This window comes from Xenopus tropicalis, chromosome 2 (assembly GCF_000004195.4).
Source record: "Xenopus tropicalis strain Nigerian chromosome 2, UCB_Xtro_10.0, whole genome shotgun sequence".
NCBI lineage: Eukaryota > Metazoa > Chordata > Amphibia > Anura > Pipidae > Xenopus > Xenopus tropicalis.
In genome coordinates, this window is record NC_030678.2 from 73,067,748 (window position 1) to 73,095,431 (window position 27,684).

Below are 27,684 nucleotides of genomic sequence, written 5' to 3' on the forward strand. Positions count from 1 at the left end.
AGCTTACAATCTATATGGGAGGGTAACTTACAGACACAAATAGGAAAATATAAGTGCTGTAGGTCACAGTGGGTGATACTACAATATAAGTGCTAGTTACCAAAATCAATTGGTGAAATTTGATTGGCAGTTGTTGGCTCTTTCCACTTTGGGTCATCCACGAAATGTTACCGTTTCATTCAAGGTGACCCCATGATTATGTTATTCACATTTCGGGAGTGTAGCTTTGAAATGGCAGCAGTTTAAAAATCTTCCCTGTCAAAGTCAATGGGAAAAAAATCGGGTGTTCGTAGCGGCACCACAAAAAGATGGGGGCAAGATCCCTTAAAAAAAGCACAGGCAAAGAAGTGTGGAGAGTCTGGGTGTTGTACCCCAAAAACTGTAGGAGAAGTAGCGTTTAGAAAAAGCTAAGAAAAAGAAGAATCGGAAGAATAAGCTGAAGTCGAAGAACAGTATGTTGGGTTTTTCATACCAACATAGTCATTAAAATGTAGACTCACAGAACTCTACTTCCTGCTTTCAGCTCTGTAACCTCTTAGTTAGTCAGTGACTTTAGGGGGGCCACATGGGACATAACTGTTTAGTTCGTTTGTGAGCACACAGGTCAGATTCAAATGTAAACTAACTGAACAGTTATGCACGATATGGGGCCCCCCCCTTAAGTCACCGATTGGTTACTGACTGCTAACAGCTTATAGAGCTGTAAAGGAGGAAGTGTTCTGACTATTATGTTAGACATCTGCTCACATTTATAGATTGCATTTTTGCTTAACTATATCGAAAACATTTTTTATTTTGCAGACTATTTTACCCATTTTCATTTTACACTGAATTGTTTCTTTAAGTACTAATGGGTTAATTTTGAAATTACATTTTTTTTTTCCCAATAATTTTTTATTTGCTTTTCAATTTTTACAGAGTTGGATAACAAAATATCACATATTCATGTAAAGTATCTTATATCCTGAAAGAAATAGAAAGGAAGGAAAAGAAGGAGAGTGGTGCCGTCTTAACTAACGAGGGGGCCATAGGGTGAAGAAGGAAAGAGCGGCATGATATACCTGAGAACAAAACAATAGATAAACAATAGATGAATTTGACGGTTGACTTGATCATTACATCTACTTATTTTACATATAGGTGCCTTTGAGGTCCCTTGTTGTGAAAATGGGAGAAAAACAACAGTTCAGAAAGATTGACGTCTATGAGAGTGTGGTTCAAGAAATAATCTAAATAAACTTTCCTTTAGTTTTTATACTTTTTGAGTATTGCTTCATTATTCGGTTCAAAAAGTAAGTGAAAATATATTATTTGAATTCGGGAATGCATAACTATACCATGGTTCCCAGATCTTTATGAACTTATCATGTTTGTCTGTGAGAACGCTAGTTAGCCGTTCATTAACCATGACCCAGTTCATTTTGTTTTTGAAATGGGAAATGGGGATTTGAGTTGTTTTCCAAAATTTTGCGATGGTTATTTTGGCTGTCAGGAAGATAAAAGTTATTAGTGATTCGGTATGGTTGTTAATGTTGGGTATTTTCATATTTGAAATTACATTTTAAAGGCCCAAAAAGGAAAAATTCTTCACTTAGTAAAAGGAAACACAAGGAACAGAAAATAAACATTCTTTATTTAAATACACAGACAAATAACTTAGCATGTGAACAACAATGAAAAAAATAACTGGAGAGGAATTTAAATACTAGGTAGCACATGGGTCTGTACTTTCAAAAGGTCCTGTAACAGTAAAATGAAGCAAGGATCTAAAGAGCTCTGGGTCTGTTCATCAACAGGAGGACCATACTGAAGTTGATGCACTGTCAGAATTTAAAAAAAAAAAAAAAAAAAAACAGACAAAAACAAAACAACTTACAGGGCAAATAAAGTCTGCTCTTAAAAGGGATTGGTTATAACATGCACATTACGATTATGGACCAGGTCAAAGATTCTACATCACAGGATCACCCCCTGTAGGCCAGTAATGGGATAGCTTACGCGTTTGTGGGAGGAAATGTCAGTATAGTAATTCTGTACCAGGTTTCTGCAAGCAGCATGTATTCACAGACAGTTACAGAAATGGATACATTTGGCTATTTGTAGGTATAGGAGGCTAATGTTGTAGGAAATGCGACAATTTCTTTCAACTTGGATTAGTTGTGGTAGTGCCCAAAATGCATAAGGCATTGAGGCTCTGGTCTGTTTTAAAGCTGAGCGGAAAAAAAATTGATTACTTTTTATTGAGAGTTTGGCTGCTGTCCACTCTTCTATAGTTACATTATTTGTTTTGTTTCTACATTCAGTATTAAGAACCCATGTCACATTTACATTATCATTACAGCAATTACAAGCATGTAGCTTTTTCTCAATTGAACACAGGAACAATTAGTTAATTTGGGTTCTGTATGTGCATTCTATAATTGCCTAAGACAGTAATGCACCACAAGTTGCCATTTTATGGATGGATGGATATACAGAACAAATAAACATTGCAGCTCCTCTAGAGCATTATGTTCACTTCTACTGGTCAGGTTATATAATAATAAAAACATACAATTTTCAAGATTAAATAAAACAGTACTTGACACAGAGCTGTAACCCAGTTTGCAGAATTGCTTCTTAAGCAAACATTTCCTGCCTTAACAAGATGAGGTAGATCAGATTTAGAAGAACAGATAAACCATTTGCTAAATACTTAACTAAAATGTTTTTACTGTAGTACATCATACTTATAGCAGACAATTAGAATGATGCAATATATTGTATAGCACTAAGAAGAATAAAGGTAAAATGTGTTCTCAAAATGTGAGGGACATTGCATGAGGCCATCTTTTATGCTGCAATGTAAAGCTTAAGCTACACAGGAGCAACAAAAAGGATGATTTCATGAGTTCTTTTTTGCAGGCAATATGGCTTATGTAGAGGAGAAAAACAGCAGCACATTAATGAATTTGCTTTAGAGAGTTTAACATGAAAATAGGTTCCCCCAGGGAATTCATTAATTAATAAAGTAATAAGTACTGTACTTCTTACACCATAAGGAAGCAACTACCTGCCACTAGGAAGAGCTAGTGCTAAGCACTGAGATGTAGGGACTGATAAACAGCATTTCCTATGATGCAAACGACAGAGCAAAAAAAAAAAAAAAAATTGTGTTGTACCAGGAAACCAATCCTTTCAATATGTCAAATCATATCGATAAAAGTGAGAACTCCGTTTGACCATTTAATTCATTATGGTATAATATTTCCCATTCATTTCAACAGTGTTCCTTTTTCAAAGCTATGCTCAATGTTTCTTTAGGAGAGGATGATCCTTGACATTACCGCTCTATAAATATATTAAGGCTGCTGTGCACTGGCTTCGCTCTCTACAAGCGATCTAAAAGGGTTGTCTGGGCTACCTTCTAAGGTGAAAAAAACCAGTGCTAAAAAGGCAAGCACAATAAAAATAACTATCTGCAGTGGCACTGAGATCAGACGGCCACCACTTTTCTCAGCTGGTATGGCTTTAGTCTTCTCTTGAATACGAGCCTGAGTGGCGAAGTCATCATAACGGAACTGTATAGGCCGCCCAGCTGCACCCTTTATTGGCTTTCTGCGGGTTGCACTATAGACAGATAAACAATAGCAGTCAGATTCCTTTCCAACACACAGTTTTTCCCACCGCATTGTCAAAAATGCAACTTTCATAGGGCCAGGTTATTTATTTTTTACAGAATTCCATTATAATTGTGAGCCATGGAATTATTGCCAGGTCCAGCCTGGCAGTAGTTCCAGGGTTTCTTAGCACCCATGTACACACTTAAAGCAGAATTAATGGGAAAATTGACACTGCCCACAAGCTGCTGGGAAAATGTATAGAACAAGTATGTCTGAATTTTGTTGATAGGCTGATAGACAAATGAAGCATACCATTTAATTCGGGACAATAAATTGGATAGAAACCCCATGACAGAACTTAAAGTAATACTGTCCCAAAATGCATCAGTAATTGGAGTTTTTCAAGTAGAACCCCGAATTGAAATCTTTTTTTTTTTTGGTTTTTTTTTTTAAGCACAAAGATTTTTTTATATTTAATTTTGAAATTTTACATGGGGCTAGTCATATTCTTCATTTCTGATGGTGTCAGTCATGTGACTTGTGCAGTTAGTCACACTTTACTACTGCGCTGTAAATTGGAGCGATATCACCCCCAGCAGCCGATCTGCAGAACAATGGGAAGATAGCAAGTCCCAGTAGATATCAGAATAGTACTCAATAGTAAGAAGTCCAAGTCTGGCTTGCAACTTCAGTTACATGGGAGTAGGAGAAACAATAGGTTATCTGAAAGCAGTTCTAATGTGTAGTGCTGGCTTCTTCTAAAAGCTCAGACTCATTGCACTGAGATAGCTGTCTGCACATCGATATTACAACTGAAAAAAATATATTTTTGTTGGTTCAGTGTAATTAAAAAGTACACCATAAAAAGAATGACCTAGAACTACTCTTTAAATCCTCCATAAAATGTAATTTATGCCTCCAAATTATTAGATTTCATATTGCGTTTGGATTGTCTCCCAGGCCAGACTTTTTGTAAAACATAATGCTTAAGAAATGCCAAAAATTTGTTGTCACATTGGGACTGTTTCATCCCAGAGTTGACAACCCCCCAGTGTGACACACAGACATAAACCCATGTTTTATCACATACTCTTATAAAACAGAATGCAGGCAAGTATAACTTTCAGGCTTTATCTTCCCCCAATAAAATGTGGGTATAGCACGTGGGCTCCGATAATGGCCATGGAATATTTTAAAGCACTGTGATGGAAATTAGCCGACGAGAGGTCTGCATTAATTCTAGAATATCTTTGCTTGTATAACATTAGTTGAGATCCATTTGTTTGGAAATCTAAGTTATCTGCCTAAAGTGGCCATCCAGATAGTGGGCCAAACTAGGCTGATCCAATAGTTGGGAGATATATAGGGTGTTTATAATGATACCAAAAAACAAAAAAACATGTATAGAACAAAGGCATAAGGTATGTTTTGTGGTATTATATTGATCCTTAGGCTTTAACAAATTCAAACCAGTCAGGGAACTTTTATACCTGACATGATCATTAGCAACATCAATAAATCACTACCTATACACCTGCATTTTTATCCCAAACAGCTATTTGTCTTAATTAAATGGGTAACTGTAAAACCCTAGTCCATCTCCGTTCATTACCTTAGTCCAAGGGGAGACTGGGACATAGATTCAGAAAAGTCCTCCAAAGTGCTGTCCTCTGGCTGTAAACATAAAGTACATACCAATTTACTTATGTAATCACATACATGGCCAATGCAATAAGTGCTGTGCTGCAATATCTCAAAGAACATCATTTATCTTACAACAGGCACAACAATCTAGTTAGAGAGGTAAAAATGGTAAAGGCCAGATGCTACCCCGAAAGAAAATTTTAAAAGCAGCAGACTAAGGAGACACACACACTAAAGACATGTAATACTAGTGTTTCTTCATGCTTTCCCCTGTGGTTGCTTTTTCATGCATTGTACCACAAGGGAACACATGAGTTAGCAAAGAATGGGCTGTGTTATTGTTTGTACTCTCTGCACTTCTGTACAGCACAGAGAGCATTAATTTATGCGTTCCCTTGTGGTGGAAAACCTGAACACACACTTCTGTATAACAGCCCTAAAGGTGTTAAACCTATGTATTACCAGCCACAGAAAGTATGTGTCACAGTCTCAGTGTGTCTAAGTATAGCTAATAATAAATGGTTTAAACAAAATCATGCCTTTCGCTTGTGCAGCTCCTACGTTTACTACTGTTCGCTGTATTGATGCCAAAAGCCAGGCATATAGGAAAGCAATGCACCATAGGAAAGGGAGGAATTGAGTGCCAGAGCTGTGTGCTCCCAGTGAAAGAAAGAACAGAAAAGGTACCTCATGAGCCTGTGCCACACAAGGGTACTACATGAGTGGTTCCCATCCTGATCTGTGGATGGGTGTATTTATTAACACTGGAGATAATCATCACCGGTGATACTTGGCATAGCAACCAATCAGGTCTTTGCCTTAGATTTGAACGGTCACCTACAGGTTAAAAACAAATTGCTGATTGGTTGCTATTGGCAACATCACCGGTTATGTTTGTCTGCAGTGTTAATAAATACACCCCTTAGTGACTAGTTTGTAGAAAAATAACACCAGATTGCAATGCATAAGGCAGCATATTTATCAAACAGTGAAAACAGAATTAACAGTTTACCAGTAAGGAACACCTCAGCTCTCTGTTCCCTGGTGTATAATTTTTAGGGGAACATCTAGTAAAGAACAATTATAGTTTGCTATATTTTCATACTTTTGGTTTTGTCCCTAAATACAGCTCTAAAATGTCCCAGTTGTCAAACTGTAATAAGCTCTTTTCACCCTTTAATAAATATGCTTCAGTCTCTTGAACAATTCTCACATGTTCAATACACTACAAGTCCTCCAGAAGGAAGCAAAACAGCTTGAACCAAAATTTTTCATGATAGGTCCTAATGTTACAAAAAAGGGCTATTCCCGTTTCACAAGTATGATAAAATTGTTAACTCTAATACAAAGCACTTGTATTATAATTACCAAAGTGAAAGTCCAAAAGAACAATGTGCTAACAGAGTAATGAGCTTCCATAAAGATGACTTAAGGAAAAAGTCAGTGTATATAGTGGTATATGCTGCACTGTAAGTTTTGTTCATATTCAGAGACACACAATGCCACAAACTGTGCTCCACTGTAATACTGTAATAAGCTGAATTGCCTTAGGTTTGCTTTGTGCCATAAACACACAGGCCTTTGGGGTATTTGCTGGCGATCTGTAGGTCATAGTGTTTTTGTCCGCAGTCACCTTTTCCTAACAAATAGATGCACAATTAGAAATTTTCTATACAAATAAAACCTTTTTTTGTGACTGAAAGTCACTCTTTCCTGGAGTCCATAGTTAACATTTGACAGACTAAGACAGGGGTCCCCAACCTTTTATACACATGAACCACATTCAAATGGGAAGAAACACAAGCATGAATAAAACTCCATTGGTGCCAAAGAAGAGCTATGATTGGCTATTTGTGGACTGGCAGTCAACAGAATGCTCTGTTTGGCATTACTCTGGGTTTTTATGCATCCAAAACTTGCCTTCAAGCCAGGAATTAAAAAAATAAGCACCTGCTTTGAGACCACTGGGAGCAACATCCAAGGGGTTGGTGAGCAACATGTTGCTCACGAACCACTGGTTGGGGATCACTGGTCTAAGAAGAAAACATCAGCTTCCACTTATATAAACAGACTGATATTTAGAACTACAAGTGTCTGTGAATAGAGAGGATAACCTACACCAATGTTTCAGTCACCATATACATTAAGGTAATTTTATGCTTTCCTGGTACAAAAAGCTTAGGGGATAAAAATAACAATACTTCCCTAAGAATATGAGAGGGGAATGTAAGTGTTTGCATTTTCTGGTAAAGCGTGCCATGTGTGTACAGTGTTGGGCAGAACACATTCATTGCCGTCATGCCTCACATGAGATAGGTAGCTGTTGAGAAAATGTGATGTATGTCAGAAGCCTAATAGGTAACCCATTAATGGATTTGTTTAAATTAGAGGCAAGGTGTATTACCTAAAGCAGTGCTGTCCAACTTCTGCGGTGCCGAGGGCCGGAATTTCTCGCGCATACATGGTGGAGGGCCGCTAATGGAAGCCACTCCCCCCTCTTAAACCACACCCACTTCAACCCACACCCATTTTTATCACAATGGTGGTAGTGCAGCAAAAACCCAAATGCTTGGTCCTCACTGCAGGGATATCAACCATCATTCATATGTGAAAGAATTAAATTATGTCATAAGACATAATTAAGACACTTAAGACACACCCTAAAATCCATATGACTTCTCCTCCCCTGTGGATAGCACAGCAACCCCCAGTACATAATTACACACCTTAGGGACCATTTAATGGCTATTTCCAACTGCTAACAAACTCCCAGAACAAACCCCTGTCAAGTTCACCTCCCACAGGCAGCATAGGGTAGAAAGAGTATGGCACACACAGGCAGCACTCTGCCTGCCCTACGCTACCTGTGTGTGCCATACTCTGCCTGCCCAATGATGCCTGTGTCTGCCATATGCTGCCTGTGTGTGCCATACTCTGCCTGCCCAATGATGCCTGTGTCTGCCATATGCTGCCTGTGTGTGCCATACTCTGCCTGCCCAATGATGCCTGTGTCTGCCCCACCCTGCCTGTGTGTGCCATACTCTGCCTGCCATATGCTGCCTGTGTGTTCAATACCCTCCCTGTCCTATGCTGCCTGTTTGTGCCATGCCCTCCCTGTCATATGCTGCCTATGTGCCATACTCTGCCTACACTATGCTGCCTGTGTGTGCCATACCCTCCCTGCCCTATGATGCCTCTGTGCCATACTCTGCCTACCCTATGCTGCCTACACACAGGCAGCATAGATCAGGCAGTACATACAATGTCTGAGGTGTGAACAGACGAACAATATGGGTGATTACAGACTGAGCCTGAAGTGTGAACACTGCACGGGGTAAACAATGCATAGATTAAAAGGTTAAACAATACAGAGGGATTACAGTTTGAATCTGAGGTGAGAACCATGCAGGGGGGGGGCAGTTAATCTCAGTACTGATACCAGCAGCCAGACAGGTGGGGGGCCACACAGAGGGGGGTCGCGGGCCGCCAGTTGGACAGCACTGACCTAAAGCTTTCTAAAAGGTATATTGTATAATTGTATTCATTTCATTAACCGGGAACTCCTAAAAGCTACTAGTCTATATTGTACATATACTATTTGCAGTTTGAATTGTTAATCTGGCAAAATATTTATTTTAGGTGGCACCATCTATGTAATTAGCTCATTTTGAACTCTCAAGACCACTTTTTCTATCCTGATATTGAAACATATACCTGGCTTTTTGGAGTCATATTTCGGGCATTCAGCTCTTTCTTGAACACAGCCTGTTCCAGAGAAGACCGCCTCTCCATCTGTTTATTAAACATGTAACTCTGCGGTCAGAGTATTACATTGGCAATGCAGCAATTTGAAAAGCCAGAAGTGTATCTTTGCTTTAAAACCAATAAACCCCACATACCTACTAACGGTTTTCACTCTATCAGACAGCTATACACAACAGTTACATTGCCTTCATTTTCTGAAATATTTTTTGTGTTACTGCTAATTTACAAACTTGCATTTAAAGCTATGAAAGAGGGTAATGGTACTTTCCTGCTTAAGTATTCTAGTTACAGTGAAATCATCCCCTAATGTTGCCAGGTTCTGGTTGTATTCAGCTGCAAGGGAGGCTGGGATCTGGAAAAGGTAAAACAAACAGTTCTACTAGAATATACATCCTGCCACTTAACTGTGATATTCTGCGTTCTTTTGAAGGAAAATACTTAACTTCAGTTTGCAGTACCAAAATGTATATTGTATCTGTATTGAATCTGTATTGTTTTGTAGCTTTCTAGTAAAAAACCTCCATTTTCTAATTATTCTGCAAAATTTCCTTAACGGAAAAAACTAAGAGTTGGTACAAAGGTTAAATAATATTAATAGCAATATAAATGTTGGGAGATTTTTTTTTTGCACAAAATATCCATTAATAACTATTTCCCACTGCACACAATATGCAGTTCCAAACAGTAACATTATATACAATGCTGTCATAATATAAAGACAATCACCAAGTCGTGACATGCAGAATAAATAATGAGTCAGACCACCACCACAATAAGTTTTTACATGATTATACGGGCCAGGAGGAGGTCGTGAAGACAATCCATTTGATAAGGACGAGCGCCTGCGAACAGGGACATTCACTGTAAACACCTACAAGGGAGTGTATGGGTATGTCACAAAGCCAAAGCATCACAACAAACAATACTGTAGACACTGCAAGCAGGTTTCTGTATTTAGGGATAATGTCCAATGGGGAGATTAGTCACCTGTGATAAATCTCTGATACCGTGGGCAACTAATCACCCCAAATTGCCTTTGGCAATCGGCAATAATCTCAACCACTGGTGGGAAGGCATACGCGTCTGAAGTTTCCTCGAAAAGGAAACCACACATTTCTTTGAAAGTTTGACTGAACAGCAGAGGAGCACAAGAACAAAATACGAAAATAAATAAAAAACAAGCACTACAGAGCATTTTTTTTTTGGTTGCTGGGTTAGTGACCCCCAACAATTAGCAATAAAGAAATACTGGACCAATTAAAGTAAAAGTACCCATTAATAGGTTAGTCTATAAAGCGTTAAAAAAAGAAATAAAAGGCTACCCCTTTAGATTTCAGGAACTAAACTTTTATTTATTCATAGCAGTGGGGTTGAGAAATACCCTGCCAGTTGATGTTGCGATGACTGTGATTCTGTTAATGCCTATAAAAGAGCATTGATTTCTTGAACAAGCATAAAATTTGAGGCTATTCTGATCTTAAATACAAATAGACAGCACTTTTTTCCGTTTAAAGCCATCTTGTAGCTGCCCTTGTGCAAGGTATTATGTTTGTAGCACATAAGAAATAAACGACCAGCACAAAGTGACAATATATGATCATATTAACCCTTGTATGGCTAATTCTTAGCTAGCAGCTTAAGTTGATTGTTTATATAAATCAAAAACAGATATACATACCTAGTGTTATAAATAGTGTAAAATTGTACACAAGTGCTTAATAAAAATACTAAAATATTTTTTACAACAGTTTTTATTTAAAGGCTTGTATTTTTAGAGAAAATAAAGTTGTTCCATACAACTTTCCATACAATCAAATCTCAACAGCAAGAAAAGTTACAAAAGTAAAAAAAAAAAACACATTATATTAATTATACAGTTACATATAATGCTGCTGGTATAGTTCAAAGGGTGTGCCAATTAATTGTTGCAAACAGTAGTGTCAAACTTAAAACTAAAATATATTGAGTGAAAGTAAATAGAATACAGTAATGACCTGTTCTGGTTACTCTCCTCATATTGTTTTTAAATTAAATAAAGTTCCTGCACAGGTGGCAGATAAGCTTAATATCAGGAAAGAAATATGATTTGTAGAATAATGCAGCTTACTTTTGTTTGTCCGTTGTTCTGCATTGCATCAGCTGCCATTGTTTCACCTCTCATCTCTTTTTTCTTCTTCATTAAAACACCTTAAATTTGACAAAGTACAAAGCAACTTTTTAAAGCACAAGCAGACACACACCTGCTAAGGAAATCCTTAGAAATGTAAAGTTAGCGTGTGAGTAGTGTCCAGTATAAATAAATAAACATTTAGTAAATCACACTGTGGTTAAGTGGGACCCCTTTACATGTTTTATTAATGTAATCAATAAATGCACTCCGGTTATGAACTTGTCAGAATTCAGAGTTATAGGATTCAACTGGCCACAACCTTTTTCTGATAGTTAGGGCCCATCACCTCAACAAGCCTGATGCTGTTAAACCAGACTGAAGGTCTACGAGTCTACAACCATATTCAGTTCTTAGGATGAGGGCACACAGGGTGTACAGTCTGCATCTCTACTTTACTGTGTAGCTCCACTGACAGGCAAAGTGTCAGCCTGAATGCAACTACGCAGAGCTGAGACTGGCCCAAAAATGCATGCATGTGTGTTTTCGGGCCGACCTCCACTCTGTGTAGCTGCACTCAGGCCAACCTTGTGCTGGTCAGTGTGGAGCTACACACAGGAGTGGATCCACTTCTCTCCACCTGCATACAAAAGACTGTACACCCTGTGTGCACACCAGGCTCAGACTGGCAATTTGTGGATTTTGGCAAATGCCAGAGGGGCTGCTGTAAGAAGCCTTAAACAATCACTATTTATTAGGCTGTGGGGGTGCTTTATGGGCCTCTGTACTGGAAATACCAGGGCCTATTTTGAATCCCAGTACAGGCTTGTGCCTTCAGCCTTATACCTTGAGTTGATTTCTCTGAAATTTTCAGCCTCATGTAGCTACAGGAATAGAGGAGTGAAACAATGTGATTTTGACTTGTGTTTGAGTTATATCTGTGAATAAAATATGACCACAAATATTCTGTCCAAGTTTTTTTCTTAAATATGCTAGTGCTCAAGTGAAGAGAAAAAAAAAAACTATGATCTTGGGAAAAAGTTGCACAAGTTTTGTAATTTTTTTTTTTTTTTTTTTTTTTTTTTAATATGATAATTTTTCCTCAACCACAAAAATTTGTAAAATCAGCCTCCTTACCCAGTTTAACACCATATTAGTAAAATGATTTGTGTTCAGGAGAGATATGCTGTGCTTCCCAGTTGATTCATTGTGGAAAAATACAGCCAGTATCTGGACTATGACAACATTGTATCAAAATGTTTACATAATTATTTTTGCAACCAGCAAAATAGTTTTTGGAATGGATTCCTTTATGAATTATGAGTACTAACCTTCATCTTCGCTATCTGAATACTGATCCTGGTTGCCTGATCGGTTCTCTTCAGCTGGATATAGCACTTCATCCAACAGCTGCTGCAGCCTCTTCTCATAAACACCTCTTGTGGTTGCTAAAAAATAAAGAAAAATATAAAAAGGGAATGCCAGCTAAAAAAATAACCAGTTTTACAAATGTTAATAGTTTTAATAAATGCAGCAGCTACTGCTAAGTTTCAATAATCAAAATAAATACCAATAAAATTACATTAAATGAGGCATCAGTGGGGTATATGTTTTTAAATATTTAAAAAAAACAAAAAACAGTAAACTAGCTCTGTAAGTGGAGAAGAGGGTCAACAAAAACAATATGAGTACTACCCCATACTCATTGCGCATTAACAAACTTGCAGCAGACCCGGTCCCGGAGGACACGTAAGGGGAAATAAGTATTGCTAGTTGGAGCGGGGCAGGGTACTTGAGGGTCTAGTTGCGGGTGGCCTAATTTGCACGCAAAGGACGGAAGGTGCTAGTCTGGAGGGACCCATGGCACCTGACTCAAGTATAAGCCGGGGGTGACTTTTTCAGCACATTTTGTGTGCTGAAAAACTAGGCTTATACTCGAGTATGTAATAACATTGAAAAATATTGTATTTAATAGGATTACAACAATGGTAGTAATGTAGACAGAAGACAGAATATACCTGTCTGTTTTATACCTAATTGTTATACCTATGCCATAATTCAAATCTGTGACACTGTGGCTAAAATTATTAAGGAGTGGTATCACAAGTAACCGTTTTGCAGCTTAAAATAAAAAAATTAAAGTACCTAATCTCTGTCTCTTCCCCAAAACAGAGCCACTGCAGATAGTCAAAGTTGTGAAATCATATATTATTTTGTGTGTATATATTTATTATCTTATTTCCTACTGCCCCCTTATGGTGCTGCTAGTCCTGAGCTTCTTTAGTCTCCCTTAAACACAACTATGCTTTTTTAAGGATTATAAAAGATTTTTGACTACAGACAATTGCAATCGTTGATACAAAGTGGTCAGCAACTCAAGCATAAAGACAGCTCACATATCCTTTATTGGCCTTTTTAGTTATAAATACACCAGTATGACAATATTCAGTTTAGAAGTAAATTGGAACAGATAAATGTAGCATGATTGTAGAACAGTAATTAAATGCTAATTAGCATAAACCATATTAATTTTGGCCATTTAGTAAGATCAAAACATTTAGTTGCTTTTAGGCTGGCAGCCCACAGAGCTAGTTAAGGTGGCCATACATGGGCCGATTACAGCTGCCAATATCGTTTTTTTAGACCAATTTGGCGGCTTATCTGCCTGTGTATGGGCAACACTGACAGGCCTTCCCGACTGACATCTGGCCTAAAATTGGCCACATCTCGATCGGTTTGATATTTCCGTTGGATCAGGGACTGCTGATTAATGATGGCTCGTTGAGCCTATGCCCGTTGTTTTAATTAGATTGTTTGGCCCCCTAGGTGGGCATATCGGGAGAAGATCCACTCGCTTGGCGAACTCTCCAAACGAGCAAATCTTACAGTGTATGGCCACCTTTAGTCGCCCGTAATAGATCTCTGCTACCACAGGCGACTAACCACTCCAAAATTCCTTTCCCCCGGCAACAAATAGAAGCTGCAGGAAGTAACTTTGCGTGGCTTCGGAAAGCCGAAGCAAAGCAAGGCCTTTTCCCCCGGCAACTCCTATTGTTGTCGGTGGAACGGCATTTCAGAGTGGTTAGTTGCACGCAGTAGCAGAGATCTATTGCGGCCGACTAACTTGCTCCATGGGCCATCAGCCTTAACTGGGATTTATTATATAATTTAGTAGATTATACCAGTCTTATTACTGTGTGCTTAACCTAAGCTTTTGTGCAATGTCCTGACATGCAATTCTTCTAATCCCTTTATGAACAGCCTGAAATTATATGCATACGTAATATGGGACCCGGCTTGACCCCGTGTTTCAGCAGCTGTTCCTGAAGCTCAGTGTTGCTCAGACTTCTCACATCCATCTTACAGTTTCCGTTCCACTCCTCGTCTTCCACTGGTAGAAGCTAAGAAAGAGAGGAAATGCAGCCTGGTTAATAAAGCAGCAAGGCCTGGTTATCTGAAGAATCACTGCAGGGAACGACTGTCAATAAAATATGGTAAAAAGAAGTTTCTTGTGCATTAAGAAATTTAGTCCCCACAGAAACAGTTTAAAGATTAATATGTTTCCAGTGTGACCAATCTGAACACACTATATACATTTAATACTTAAATTAACTTGGCTTCCTGTCATTTGTAACCTGACATCAGCAAGACGTTCATAAAGTGCCAACAGAACTTGGATCATTTTAAGACCTTGGCACTCCAACCCCCCCCCCCCCCCCCCTCAGCTCTGTCCCTCCAGAAATGAATAATACCACAGAACATTATTGGATTTGTAGTCTTTCTGCACATAGTTATGAGGGATTATTAGTGTGCAGAATTAGGCAATATGCAATTTCTGCAGTATGATGTCTATATTACCATCCCATACTGCTCTTATGTTAGTTAAGATCTCATGACCCATGTAGGCATGTTGAATTCTTTATTTATTTATTTCAGTTCTAGAACATGAAGAACAGTGTACTAAATAATAAAGTGACACCAGCAAGATCCAGCTGGCTCTAATGGCTAATAGCTGTAATAGCTGCCAATAATACTTCACAATACAGCATGGTCATTGAAGTTTCTGTACATCTGAGTGATAGCAGCCAAGAGCTTACTTCACGTTCATGCTGCCTTTGCTATATCTTAATGAAGGCCTTAGTCTGTCAAAAATGGTTTTCATGTTCCAGTGCCAAAATATATGGAGTACAGCAATTTCAGTTATGCAAAAGCAGCATCAAACTGACAAACAAATGGTTATAAGGCATAAGGATCCTTATAACCAGACAAAGATGGCACCCCAGTGACGACGGGGGAAGTCATGACAACGTTTTTGGAACAGAGTTGTGACGATGGTGCTGAGGTTATTGTATCACTCTCTGCACTAGCAATGTGGCCTCGGCACAGCAAAGGTAATTGCCGGGGGGGGCAGAATTAAAAGAGTTGCCCAGGGCAGCTTTTGCCATAAAATCGCCCCTGAATGGTGCCTGGTACCCTGAAGAAAACAGGGGTCAAAGAATTTGTTTAGTGACAGTAAAGTTTATTTTGCTCAATAGGGTGACAGGTTTACCCTAACTTTTTTTCCCCAAATGTCTGATCTTGTATTTTAGGATATTTCCTTATATTTTAGGGATGTGCATACATTATGTACTAAATGGTACATTCTGATATCTGAAACCAGAGTGATTTGCGAGCCGTAAGTACAGCATTTAAATAGATCCCCATGAAAACACTCATATTTTAATGCTGCCTGTGCCTACAGCGGTATGTACCTGTTCCAGAAAAATTACTTGTTTCTCCTTAATCAGCAAGTAGCACTAGAACATTCACTCCGAGGACATGGTATTGTTTAGCCCATTAGAGGAAATGCCCTTAAACTACCTAAACCATGTATATAATTGATAAGTAGTATATAATGGAAAAAAAAATTAAGCAAGCATGTGTGTTCTTTACCAGTATTTTACTTCCAGATTCCTCAAGGGGAGGAACCATGGCTATAGTGATTGCTGTAGTTCAGGTATGGGACTTTCTGGATAAGGGATCTATCAATAATTTGGATTTCCATACCGCAAGTCTACCATATAAGGATATGTACATATAAGGTATACATCTGGTTGCAATATAGACCATTCTAGGAAGTACAGTAAGGGCTCTGGCATACGGGGAGATTAGTCGCCCGTGACAAATCTTCCTGTTCGCGGGCGACTTATCTCCCCGAAATGCCATCCCACCGGCAAAAATGTAAATCACCGGTGGGATGGCATAAGCGGCGGCGCAATTTCAGGGAAACGCGCCACGTATGCCATGCCACCGGCGATTTACATTTTCCCAGGCAACTGCAGTTTTCAATAAACAGGCGCGCCAAACATTCGAATTAGCCCAATATCGCGGGCATATCGGGAGAAGGTCTGCTCGTTTGGCAACTTCGCCAAATGAGCAAATATTTCTGTGTATGGCCACCTTAAAGAACAAGGAAAGTCCAATAAACATACTGTGTCATGTGAAATGGCTTACTACATACTACAAGATGTTATTAATCCTCAACAATCACCTTAAAGGAGAAGGAAAGTCAAATTCTATGAAGCACACTATTAAATAGTACTACTGTTGCTGAGTAAAAACGCTATATTCCTGGCTTCCCTAATGAAAGATTTACAGAGATACACTTACTAGAACTACATGCTTGTTTCACTGAACGGCGCCGCCATCTTTAAAATGGCCGCCGCCGGCTTCTAAGTTCACCGTGCCTCTCCCCCCTGTCAGCACCGGCCCCACTGCTCATTTCCCCTCCCGTGCCTCTACCCCGTCAGCACCGGCCCCACTGCTCGTTTCCCCTCCCGTGCCTCTCCCCCGTCAGCACCGGCCCCACTGCTCGTTTCCCCTCCCGTGCCTCTCCCCCTGCCAGCACAGGCCCCACTGCTCATTTCCCCTCCCGTGCCTCTCCCCCTGTCAGCACCGGCCCCACTGCTCGTTTCCCCTCCCGTGCCTCTCCCCCCTGTCAGCACCGGCCCCACTGCTCGTTTCCCCTCCCGTGCCTCTCCCCCTGTCAGCACCGGCCCCACTGCTCGTTTCCCCTCCCGTGCCTCTCCCCCCTGTCAGCACCGGCCCCACTGCTCATTTCCCCTCCCGTGCCTCTCCCCCTGTCAGCACCGGCCCCACTGCTCGTTTCCCCTCCCGTGCCTCTCCCCCTGTTTCTGCGCATGCGTCACCTCAGATCTAAGTCCTCAAGTCTGGGGAAGAGTGTTGCATTATGGGAATCTTCTCTACCCTGCTCAGCGTTTTTTCTTCCGGTTTGGCTTGAGATCTTCTGAACAGGTGAAATATGGGGAGACTTAAGGGCACTATTGAGACAACTGAAGGTATGCCTGCATTTTGAGATTAACTCTTTACTAGCCTTTCCTTCTCCTTTAAATAATCTTCATTTTCGTGCAGCAGAAAAAAAAAAACGCTGACTAGTGAAATCTAAAATATCCCATAGAACATAGAGCAATTCTGCACAGTTTAATCTGGCAAGTGCAGAAATTACCATGTAGAGGGAGCTTTCCTTTTCTGCTGTTAGCATCTCCCAATTGCCTGAATTCAAAGCAGTTTAGTCAATCACATAGGTAGTGTCAGGCTGCCATAGCAACGCGGGAAAGGAAAGCTCACGGCGTGTGTGTGTTGCCCAGTTGATCATTCCTTTCTCTACTTCCTGCACTTGCCTCAGTACCACTACACTACAGTTCATTATACTTTGGTTATAAGTTGTGGGTCAGCTGGCTAGAAAATTGTGGCGCATGCACAGTAACAGTACAGGGGACAAGGAAACATGGCGGCTACTACACTGTGGCAAAAAAAAAAGTTTCAGAAGTGTCAAGTAGGCAAGGGAGGCACTATTGAGGGAAACTAAATCAGCAACTAGGTACAGCAAAGGAGTAAGTACGACATGGGGAATCTATGAAAAAGGCTCCTTGTTCCTCTGCAAGTGGCTCTACAAGGCATCGATGAGGTAATGAGTAGGCATCAATTACTTGGAATACAGAGATTTAAATTTTTTTTTAATGAACATTAAAGGGAAACTATACCCCCTAACAATGTAGGTCTCTATAAAAATATACCGCATAAGCAAGCTTTTATGTAAAACCATGCTTCATCTAAATAAACCATTTTCATAAAAATATACACATTAGTAGTATGTGTTATTGGGTAATGCTAAATAGAAAATTGCCATTTTTAAGAATTAAGGATTCACAGTTCACACAAACAAGCCAAGGCACAAAAACATGTCCATCCGGCACGTGGGTTCGGAATACGTCCCAATCCATATCCAACTATATGGGTTCATCTGAATACCGAAACAAACTATGTGCATCCTGAATTATTAGACAAATTACCAGATTAACTGTACCACATGCCCATGTAGCTCTAATCTCATAGCTACAGAACGTTTACACAATAAGAATCCAGCACCACTAAACATGTCTAGATTAGTCAATCTTGTCCAGGAATCCAGAATTTGGTTGAGCATCTGACCTAATCCCAACCCTTTTTGCATTCCAAGGCAAGGGTAAAATAAGTGGATTGACCACTTTTCTCCACAAGCGTTATTTTATATATCTGCTCTTATGTGCACTACCTTGCAGTCTATTGACAGGCATGGCATCGGCTTGTGTGGAGCTACACAGAGGGCAAACCAGTGTGAAAGTGCATATGTTTGCTTTTTTGTGCCAATAAGCATTCTATGTAGTTCCATGCAGGCCAACACCCAAGTGTGTGCACATCATTCTGCTTATTGTGCCGTTGCTCTAAGGGCATTTCTGCCATGTTTCCCTGCAGATCTTTCATACATGGGACCACAGGAAGAAATGCAGACCCTACTTTCCAATGATTTTGTTCTCACTGAGGCACAGGTGGAACGCATCAAAGGCATATAAAAGGGAAAATAACCAATAGACAACAAAAACGAAAAAATAACAGCTTTTTTTAAAGGGCTCTGGCACACGGGGAGATTAGTCGCCCGCGACAAATCTCCCTTGTCACGGGCGACTAATCTCCCCGAACTACCATCCCACCGGCGAAAATGTAAATCGCTGGTGGGATGGCACACGCTGCACAGGCGATTTGCTGAAATCGCAGAAGTTGCCTCGTGAGGCGATTTGCTGAAATCGCCTGCGCAGCGTGTGCCATCCCGCCGGCAACTTACATTTTCGCCAGCGGGATGGCAATCTGGGGAGATTAGTCGCCCACGAACAGGGAGATTTGTCACGGGCGACTAATCTCCCCATGTGCCAGAGCCCTAAAGAAACAGTACACACATTCTTGGGTGACAGGTCTTACAACCTTTGCCAATAGACAATTTCATATGTTATTATAGAAATACATTAAGATATTTGTATTAAGATTTTCGAGTAATGTGTGTTGTTTAGTATTAGTATCTCAGCAATTGTATTTGTTAATGTGTTACAAATGTGCAATTTATTGTATTAAAACATAGAAGCTTGATCTCTCTTTCTACTTCCAATTCCTTTTCCTATATGTGTGACTATAGTAGTATCATAGCATCAACCTTGTAGACAGCCAAACTTCTGTTCTCAGAACAGTTTCCAGACTCCAGTTAATTTACAAAAAGTTTCTCACATGTACTTGGCTGAGGTACATATTTTCTAAGTGTGACATAAGGCTGAATCATCGTCCATTTTAAAAACATGCTGGTAAAGTAGAGGGATTTTGGGAAAACTGCCCATTATCCATTTAATACTGTGAAGAATGCTTGTTTTGCAGATCAATTCAGATCAGCAACATATGACATTAGTTACCAGGCCCTTCTATATTTCCACCCAGTCCACTTGATCACACACTTCAGCACCACATGCACAAATGAATGAATGAAGAAAAGAAGTACTGTGTGCTTACATGATTTTCAGACAGCATTTCCTCATCATCACTTGAGAACTCCACAGCTTCTTTATCTTTGGGGAAAATGTGTTTATTATATAGCTCTAAATAAACAGCCTTACGCTGGTCACTCGGAGGCAGAGGTATATTATGAGAAATTAGCAAATTTTTTAATTGGTCTTTAGAGAGCTGAGAATGATCTCCTGCAGTAGACGGCATGGCTGACAAGTTGGAAAGGAAATAACTAACAGGCTGAAAGGTCAGACAGCTGGTAGTCCTGAAATCTACACTGCTCCCATAGGCAAATGCTTTATTTTAAAATAGCATTACAAGTTGGGGAGGGGCGAGTATGCCATAAATTGATATGTGCAGACTTTCCAACATTCACACAATTAACAGTTATATAATTAGTTCAGAACTGAACAAATAATCTTAATATGTTCAAAAGCACTGAATACTGTGACCTCTTACAACCAACAGCAACTGCTGCACAGTAATTAAACTGGATAGTTTAACTACAATGCAATTAGTCCTCAAGCTAGTCACACTGAGATTAAACATCATTGTCACAAAAGGAATAGAGCTGCAAATTTTTGCTGTTAGGTGTTTTTCACTCTTCACCAAAATCTGCTATTGTTTAGCACGTTTCAATATTTACAAAAAAAATCGGAAAATACGTGACCCCGACGTGATTCGAACACGCAGCCTTCTGATCTGGAGTCAGACGCGCTACCGTTGCGCCACGAGGTCCATACAGCATAAAAAAAGCATAAACCGACTTTTACCATAATTCACGTTTTCGCTATTGACACAAATCAACCTGTAGTTTATAATCGCACAGAACAAACAAGCCAAACGCTTAAGTAAGTAACAACCCAGTACACACATCAAACCATATTATGCCTTTACACATAGAATTAAATACGAACTTTTTTTGACATGTTTGTTACACAGCAAATCAGTATCATGAAATAATAAAATGCTGCAGTAAACTTAATTAAAAACACTTGACCCCGACGTGATTCGAACACGCAGCCTTCTGATCTGGAGTCAGACGCGCTACCGTTGCGCCACGAGGTCCCTGCATCTACGCTGTTCTTTACAAGCAAACCCAATATCGCGACACAGTTCATTTTTGAAGCTAAACTTACGGTACAGTAAGTCACCTCCTCCCGAAAACTATTTGTACGGCACCTTTTTCCCCCTAGTTGACGAAATTAGGCTGCTGTCCCTCTCCTGTCAAGCCCCAGAGCCAGGCCTCTCACCTGCAATACACAGCATCCGGGTTCCTATAGGACGTTTACGTCGTGCTCCTATCTGTGTTCTCTTCTCCCTTTGCTTTCAACAGGCCCGCGGGTTGCACCATACCTTCAACCATCAATCTACAACCAGAAAACAAAAAAAAAGCCTAGCCATTTTGCTTTTTAGTTATATAGCAATGAAACGGGGATGTGAACAAAGAAATGTATTATTCGGCGTACTTCTGCCGCATATATTTCTTAAAGGAATGACCGTGAACTTTTCGTTGCGTTTGAAATACACCCCCGCCCAAAGGCTGAAATGGGCGCGCCCAGCAGCTTGGCGGGTCACATGAAAAGGAAGGGCGTTATTTTGGGGAAGTCGCAGCGAATATGGTTTATGTCTAGATTTATGTTTGACTGTGAGTTTATCAAGTGTTAATATAAAACATCCTAATCGATTTTGCTGTTTATTTGTTTAAAACTGTTTTCAGAAACTATAAACCACGAATAGCTTTAATTCGTTTGAGATAAAAAAAAGTTATGCTGTTACTTCGCATGGTCACGTCACAGGGAAATGTCTTACTGCCAAGAGCAAAAAGAGGTTAACTGCACTGCCAGTTTGTTTTGTCTTACATGGCAATAGAGAGAAATTAGGAAACTGAGGATTGGGAGTGGGATTTACCAAACCAGAGTTTTCACTTTTCCAGAGTTGCGCTGCGACAAATCTCTGTTGTCCTGGGTGACTAATCTCCCTGCAATGCTGTCCGACCGGCTAGAATGTAAATCACCAGTGGGATGGCATACATGGCGCCACAATTTGCCGAAGTTGCCTTGAGAGGAAACTTTGGTGACTATGGCAAATCACGCCGCCTCATATGCCATCCCACCAGAGATTTACATTACCCACACATTCTTTGCTGTTATAAGAAAACAAGCAAATTGCCTTGGCAGGGCAATACTATTGCAGATACCAACCTGCCTGACTAGTGAGTGTCTTCAGAGGCACATATTAGTGAATGCTGTGGGTAATGATCCAACACTTTTTTATGAATGGTGGAAGTAGAAAGAATGTGGTTCAGGAGAAAGAATGTAAACCAAACAATCACTATTGCTGGCCAAAGGTTACCTGTTATAACTGACCACACTGAACACTATGGGGCTGATTTACTTATCCACGAACAGATCGAAAGCATCCAAATGTGTTTTTTTCGTAATGATCAGTATTTTGTGATTTTTTTTTGTCACCGTCGCGACTTTTTCATAAATTGTCGCAACTTTTTCGTAGCCGTTACAACTTGCGCGAATTGTTGCGACTTTTTCGTAGCCGTCGCGAAAAAATCGGAAAGGTTTGCCCGCCGTTTACTAGTGCTCAATACGAAAAAGTTGTGACAATTCGCGCAAGTCGTAACAACTACGAAAAAGTAGCAACGGCGATGAAAACGTCGCAAAAAATACAAAAAAGTCGCAAAATGTTCGTTTCCAATCCGATTTTTTCCCATTCGGATTCGTGGATTAGTAAATCAGCCCCTATGGCTGTAATACTCTTCACAGCTACATGAAGCTTTGCTCTCCACATTATTATTATTATTAACGTTTATTTATAAAACACCAACATATTCCGCAGCGCTGTACAATAAGTGGGTTTCATACATTGGATATACAGAGTAACGTATAAAGCAATTGATAACCGATACAAGAGGTGACGAGAGCCCTGCCCAAAAGAGCTTACAATCTACAAGGCATTCACTAAGGTTGCACCTAGCTGTTTTTTTTTTATCAGTCTGGCTGTTAAAAATGATAATTGATCCCAATGGTATTAATAGGGAAAATGGATAAATGAATAAGAAGGCTGGTATTTATTCCCAGAAATGGTGGCAACCCTACCTTTCACACATCTGGCCTACTCCTAGTTGCATTAAGGGGGCATTTGCTAAGCCGCAATTTTTTCAAGTTGCGCTTTTTGACACCACAACCCCAAAAAGTTGCGGGGGAAAAAGCACAACTTTTTTGGGATTTATTATGTGACAAAACACTCCAGTTAAAACATGTTGAAAATGTGTAGAAGTCAATAGCAGATGTCCCTTTTACAACTCAAAGATCTTTTTCTGCTTGGGCGATAATCCGAAAATGTCACAGGGCTCATTTCCAGTCAATGAACTGATTGCAAAGTCTAGTTAGGGCCACTACTGTACTAGTTAGGCAGAAACCTGTATGAGACAGCTAGATGTATTATCTGTCTCTTACAGTAAAGGAGGGACACCAAGCCCTTCCCGGTCTTCACCGACGCCCCTTTGGGGCCCTTTAACTTTCTTCTGCGGTCCAAGCTAGGACCTTGCTAACTTTCAGAGTACAGATATATGAGGTACCTGCAAGGATCAGGCAAAAATCGTAATTGAAAAACTGGCAAAGGTCGAGGAGGGCAGCTGGAAAGTAGCCAGAAAACAGGCCAAAGTCAAAAACCAGAAATTCTCAATAAAACAGGGTTAAGCAGGAACTGATACAACCAGAAGCCAGCTTGGGCAAAGAGAGAATGAGAAATCAGCTTAAATAGGCAGTTTTTGGTGCCAAAAACAAATAAGGAAATAGAAAGATACCCAAACTTTTACAAAGATGGCATCTAAAGGCATCATTATGCGCAACTGCACATGTCAAACATCATCATGCATGCACATTTGGACGTTGCCATTTACCAGGACGCGCAACTGTACGGAAGCAAAGGGTATAAGCAGCACGTGTCTGCTGGACGGCATGAACTAAGGTAGGAGACCGCACCGGACCGGCAGAGCGCTTTACCCCCCCTCAGGAGCACCAACCGGGGGCTCCCAGGGTTTCTCAGGAAATTTTCTACGAAAGGATCTAACCAATCAAGGAGCATGGGTATGTCTAGCATCAACCCAGGATCTTTCTTCAGGACCAAAAGCCTTCCAATGCAAAAGATATTGAACTTTACCTCTAGACTTCCATGAATCAATGATATCTTGTACCTCAATTTCCTGTTTACCATCCAGGAGAACCGGAGAAGGAGAAGAATGAGCATTATTGACAACAGGTTTGAGTCGAGAGACACAAAAGGAATCTAAAATATTCATGTTGGAGGGAAGATCCAATTTAACAAAAAACGGATTAATAATGTCCTTGATGGTGAAGGGACCAATAAAGCGTGGATCCAATTTGTGAGACGGTTGATGAAGCTTGATATTTCTAGTAGAAAGTCTAACGGAATCCCCAACACAAAAGGAAGGACCATGACGACGTAATTTATCAGCAGCGGACTTCTGAAGGGACTCTGGAGTGCTTGATGAGCATGTGACCATAGATTCTTAAAATCCTGGACCATAACCTCAGCAACGGGAACATCAGATTTGATAAATGCAGATGGAAGAGCTCGAGGATGAAATCCATAAACACAAAAGAAAGGAGAGAAATCCAAGGACTCATGTTAGAGATTATTGGGTGCAAATTCAACCCATGGGAATTATTCGCACCAATTATCCTGGCTGTAAGAGATAAAACAGCGAAGAAACTGTTCTGGTGATTGGTTAGTTCTTTCGGTCTGGCCATTACTTTGGGGATAGTAAGCAGAGGAGAAATTTAGTTTGACCCCCAGCAATTTACAAAAAGCAAAGTACTTTACAGCCACTATATGAGTTAAATGCCATAAAGATCCTGGCCTTAGCACCAGCTGACTACAAGAACCATATCTTCTTATTCTTATTCTACCACAAGATATTGTAACCTTTAAAAAAGACCCACTCTCTAGAATTAATTACCTTTCAGCTCACATTTTCAACATACAGAAACATATTTTTCATAACGTGCTTTTATTTTCTATTTCCTTAATTTCACTTAACATATAAATAAAGTAATAAAAATGTTGTTAAGTATAGAATAAAACCCATTGATGCTACAACACAAGGAAAGCAAAATCCAAAAACATAAAAAGTAAATTTATTGTAACCATAGCCATGTAACTGTGATGTTAATACCACATTTTAGCATTATTGGCAATAGGACTAAGTGAAAATGAAAGGAATATTTGTTATTGGATCACAGGGAAAATATTTATCTCACCAACATTAAGATTTTTTTTGCTTATTCATGTCTCATATGCATGTGTCAGGACTGTAAACTAGGGGGAGCCCCTACGCTCTTAGACATTACTCAGACACAACATGACTTAAATATGATATATGGCATTGCATTCTTAGCTTGCTAATTTATGTCTTTTAAAATGAACCCTTTTAAAATACATATGTTGCAGGGTTGATGCTTACTACAAATTGTTCTGGTTTCAGTGCAGCCAGTCAGTATAAGTTGAAATGGGAAAGTAATCAACCCTACACTGTGTAGAATAATAACTTTGGGCACAGAACTTTATAGAATCCCATACCTACAGTATGTAGCAGGAGTGCAGTTTACTGATAAATGCTTGAAAAACGTGCAGAGAGCTGCTTCCTTACTGAATTGCATGTATTAAGCATTCAGTATTGCTCTATTAATGTTAATGTGATGGCTAATTTGATGGCCAGACAGCTGCAAATTCATAGTCCATGTTTTAATGATATAGCTAAACCGCATGAACCAGTTATTTGAACCTCTGACTGAGTAAATTCAACCCATATGTGGGCACCCATACCCCTAGCATTCTTGATTGCACCTAAGAAAACAACTAAAGTTATATAGCTGCATTCATTTTTATTTCAGTTGAGTTTTTGACCATCTTAAAGCCACTAACTCATTAGGTACATTACATTAAAGCAATACTGTCATGGGAAAACATGCTCTTTTTTTTAAAACGCAACAGTTAATACAGCTTCTCCAGCAGCTGCATTGAAATCCATTTTTCAAGAACACAAACAGATTGTTTTATATTTAATTTTAAAATTTTACATGGGGCTAGCCATATTCTTCATTTCCCAGGATGCCACAGCCATGTAACCTGTGCTCTGATAAACTTCAGTCACACTCTACTGCTAAGGGGCAAGTTGGAGTGGTGTCACCCCCCCTCCCAGCAGCCGATCAGCAGAACAATGGGAAGGGAACAAGATAGATATCCAGTAGATATCAGAATAAAATTCAATAGTAAGAAATCCAAGCCCCACTTGTGACTCTTAGGAGAAAAAATAGGTTACCTGAAAGCATTTCTGATGTATAGTACTGGCTCTTTCTAAAAGCTTAGACTCAGGCATGTACTAAGATGGCTGCCTACACACCAATATTACAACTTAAAAAGAAAATACATTTGTTGGTTCAAGAATAAAATTTTATGGGTAGGTGAATTATTTACTATGTCAACAGTATAATATAGAAATAAAAAGTACACCATCATGACAGTATGCCTTTAAAGATTTTGTGGTTGCAAGTTGACTATTTGCTGTAATTGTAGAGGAAACATATTACCTTAGTAAATCCACTTATTTTTTTGATATAGGTTTAAAGTTTCATTGCTAGGTCATTAAAAATAGATTAGCATCACCTTTACTCACATTGGTTGTATCAAGTTTACCTGAAAATATAGTTGTACCATACCCCTTGATGTACTTCCAGGGCTATTCAAAAAATAAATAAAGCATTTGCTAAAATATCACTCTTCTTTTCCTCATCCACTGAATTGGGCCCCCTTTGGGATAAGGCAGTCTCTGTTCTAAGGACACACTAGCACTAATCTCCAACTGGAAGCTCTTAGCTTGCCCTTGGACTCCATAAGGATCAGTTTATGGTATCAAAATGTTATCTTAATTTGACTCTCCAATATATTGTAGCAAAATGAGAAATAGATCCAGAAATTTGTAAAGTAATATGGCTTTACCCCATCTCTGGAAACATTCTGCACACAGTTTTTTATCCAAAAAGCTCCTAATTATGTGAAGGACATCTCCCATGGACTTCATTTGAAGCAAATCTTTAAAACTTATTTCCTTTTTCATTTTAATAATAAAACAGTACTTTGTACTTGATGGTACCTAAGCTGTCTGAATTTTTTAAAATCCCATCATGGAAACATGAAAGTAGGGAAACAGGACCGCGACGCTTATTCCATGATCACTATAACAATCTAGTTGCTAAGATAATATATCAGTATATAAATCTGCAATGGACTGCTGTCTATTGTTTTATTTTTAAAACATAACTTTTATTCATATTAGGCTGAAAGAAATCCCCATCTACAGTGGAGGAAATAATTATTTGACCCCTCACTGATTTTGTAAGTTTGTCCAATGACAAAGAAATGAAAAGTCTCAGAACAGTATCATTTCAATGGTAGGTTTATTTTAACAGTGGCAGATAGCACATCAAAAGGAAAATCGAAAAAATAACTTTAAATAAAAGATAGCAACTGATTTGCCTTTCATTGAGTGAAATAAGTTTTTGAACCCCTACCAACCATTAAGAGTTCTGGCTCCCACAGAGTGGTTAGACACTTCTACTCAATTAGTCAACCTCATTAAGGACACCTGTCTTAACTAGTCAC

General features: G+C 39.5%; 1 protein-coding gene and 2 non-coding genes across 10 annotated transcripts; all 3 read right to left on the reverse strand.

The window, feature by feature from the left end:
- Positions 1 to 1,612: 1,612 nt before the first annotated feature.
- On the reverse strand, positions 1,613 to 21,458 carry lemd1 (LEM domain-containing protein 1-like). 8 transcript variants are annotated; one of them, XM_012957694.3, is made up of 10 exons: positions 21,166 to 21,223; positions 14,399 to 14,519; positions 12,450 to 12,566; positions 11,119 to 11,198; positions 9,796 to 9,882; positions 9,280 to 9,363; positions 8,961 to 9,038; positions 6,793 to 6,885; positions 5,215 to 5,276; positions 1,613 to 3,609 (listed from the first exon to the last, which is right to left on the reverse strand). In XM_012957694.3, the coding sequence occupies exons 2-10, from the start codon at positions 14,475 to 14,477 to the stop codon at positions 3,342 to 3,344; spliced, it is 948 nt and encodes a 315-aa protein (XP_012813148.1). In that variant the 5' UTR covers positions 14,478 to 14,519; positions 21,166 to 21,223; the 3' UTR covers positions 1,613 to 3,341.
- Positions 20,650 to 20,721, reverse strand: trnaw-cca. The gene has a single exon. It is a non-coding gene; the product is annotated as a tRNA-Trp (tRNA).
- Positions 20,980 to 21,051, reverse strand: trnaw-cca. Its single transcript has one exon. It is a non-coding gene; the product is annotated as a tRNA-Trp (tRNA).
- Positions 21,459 to 27,684: the final 6,226 nt, after the last annotated feature.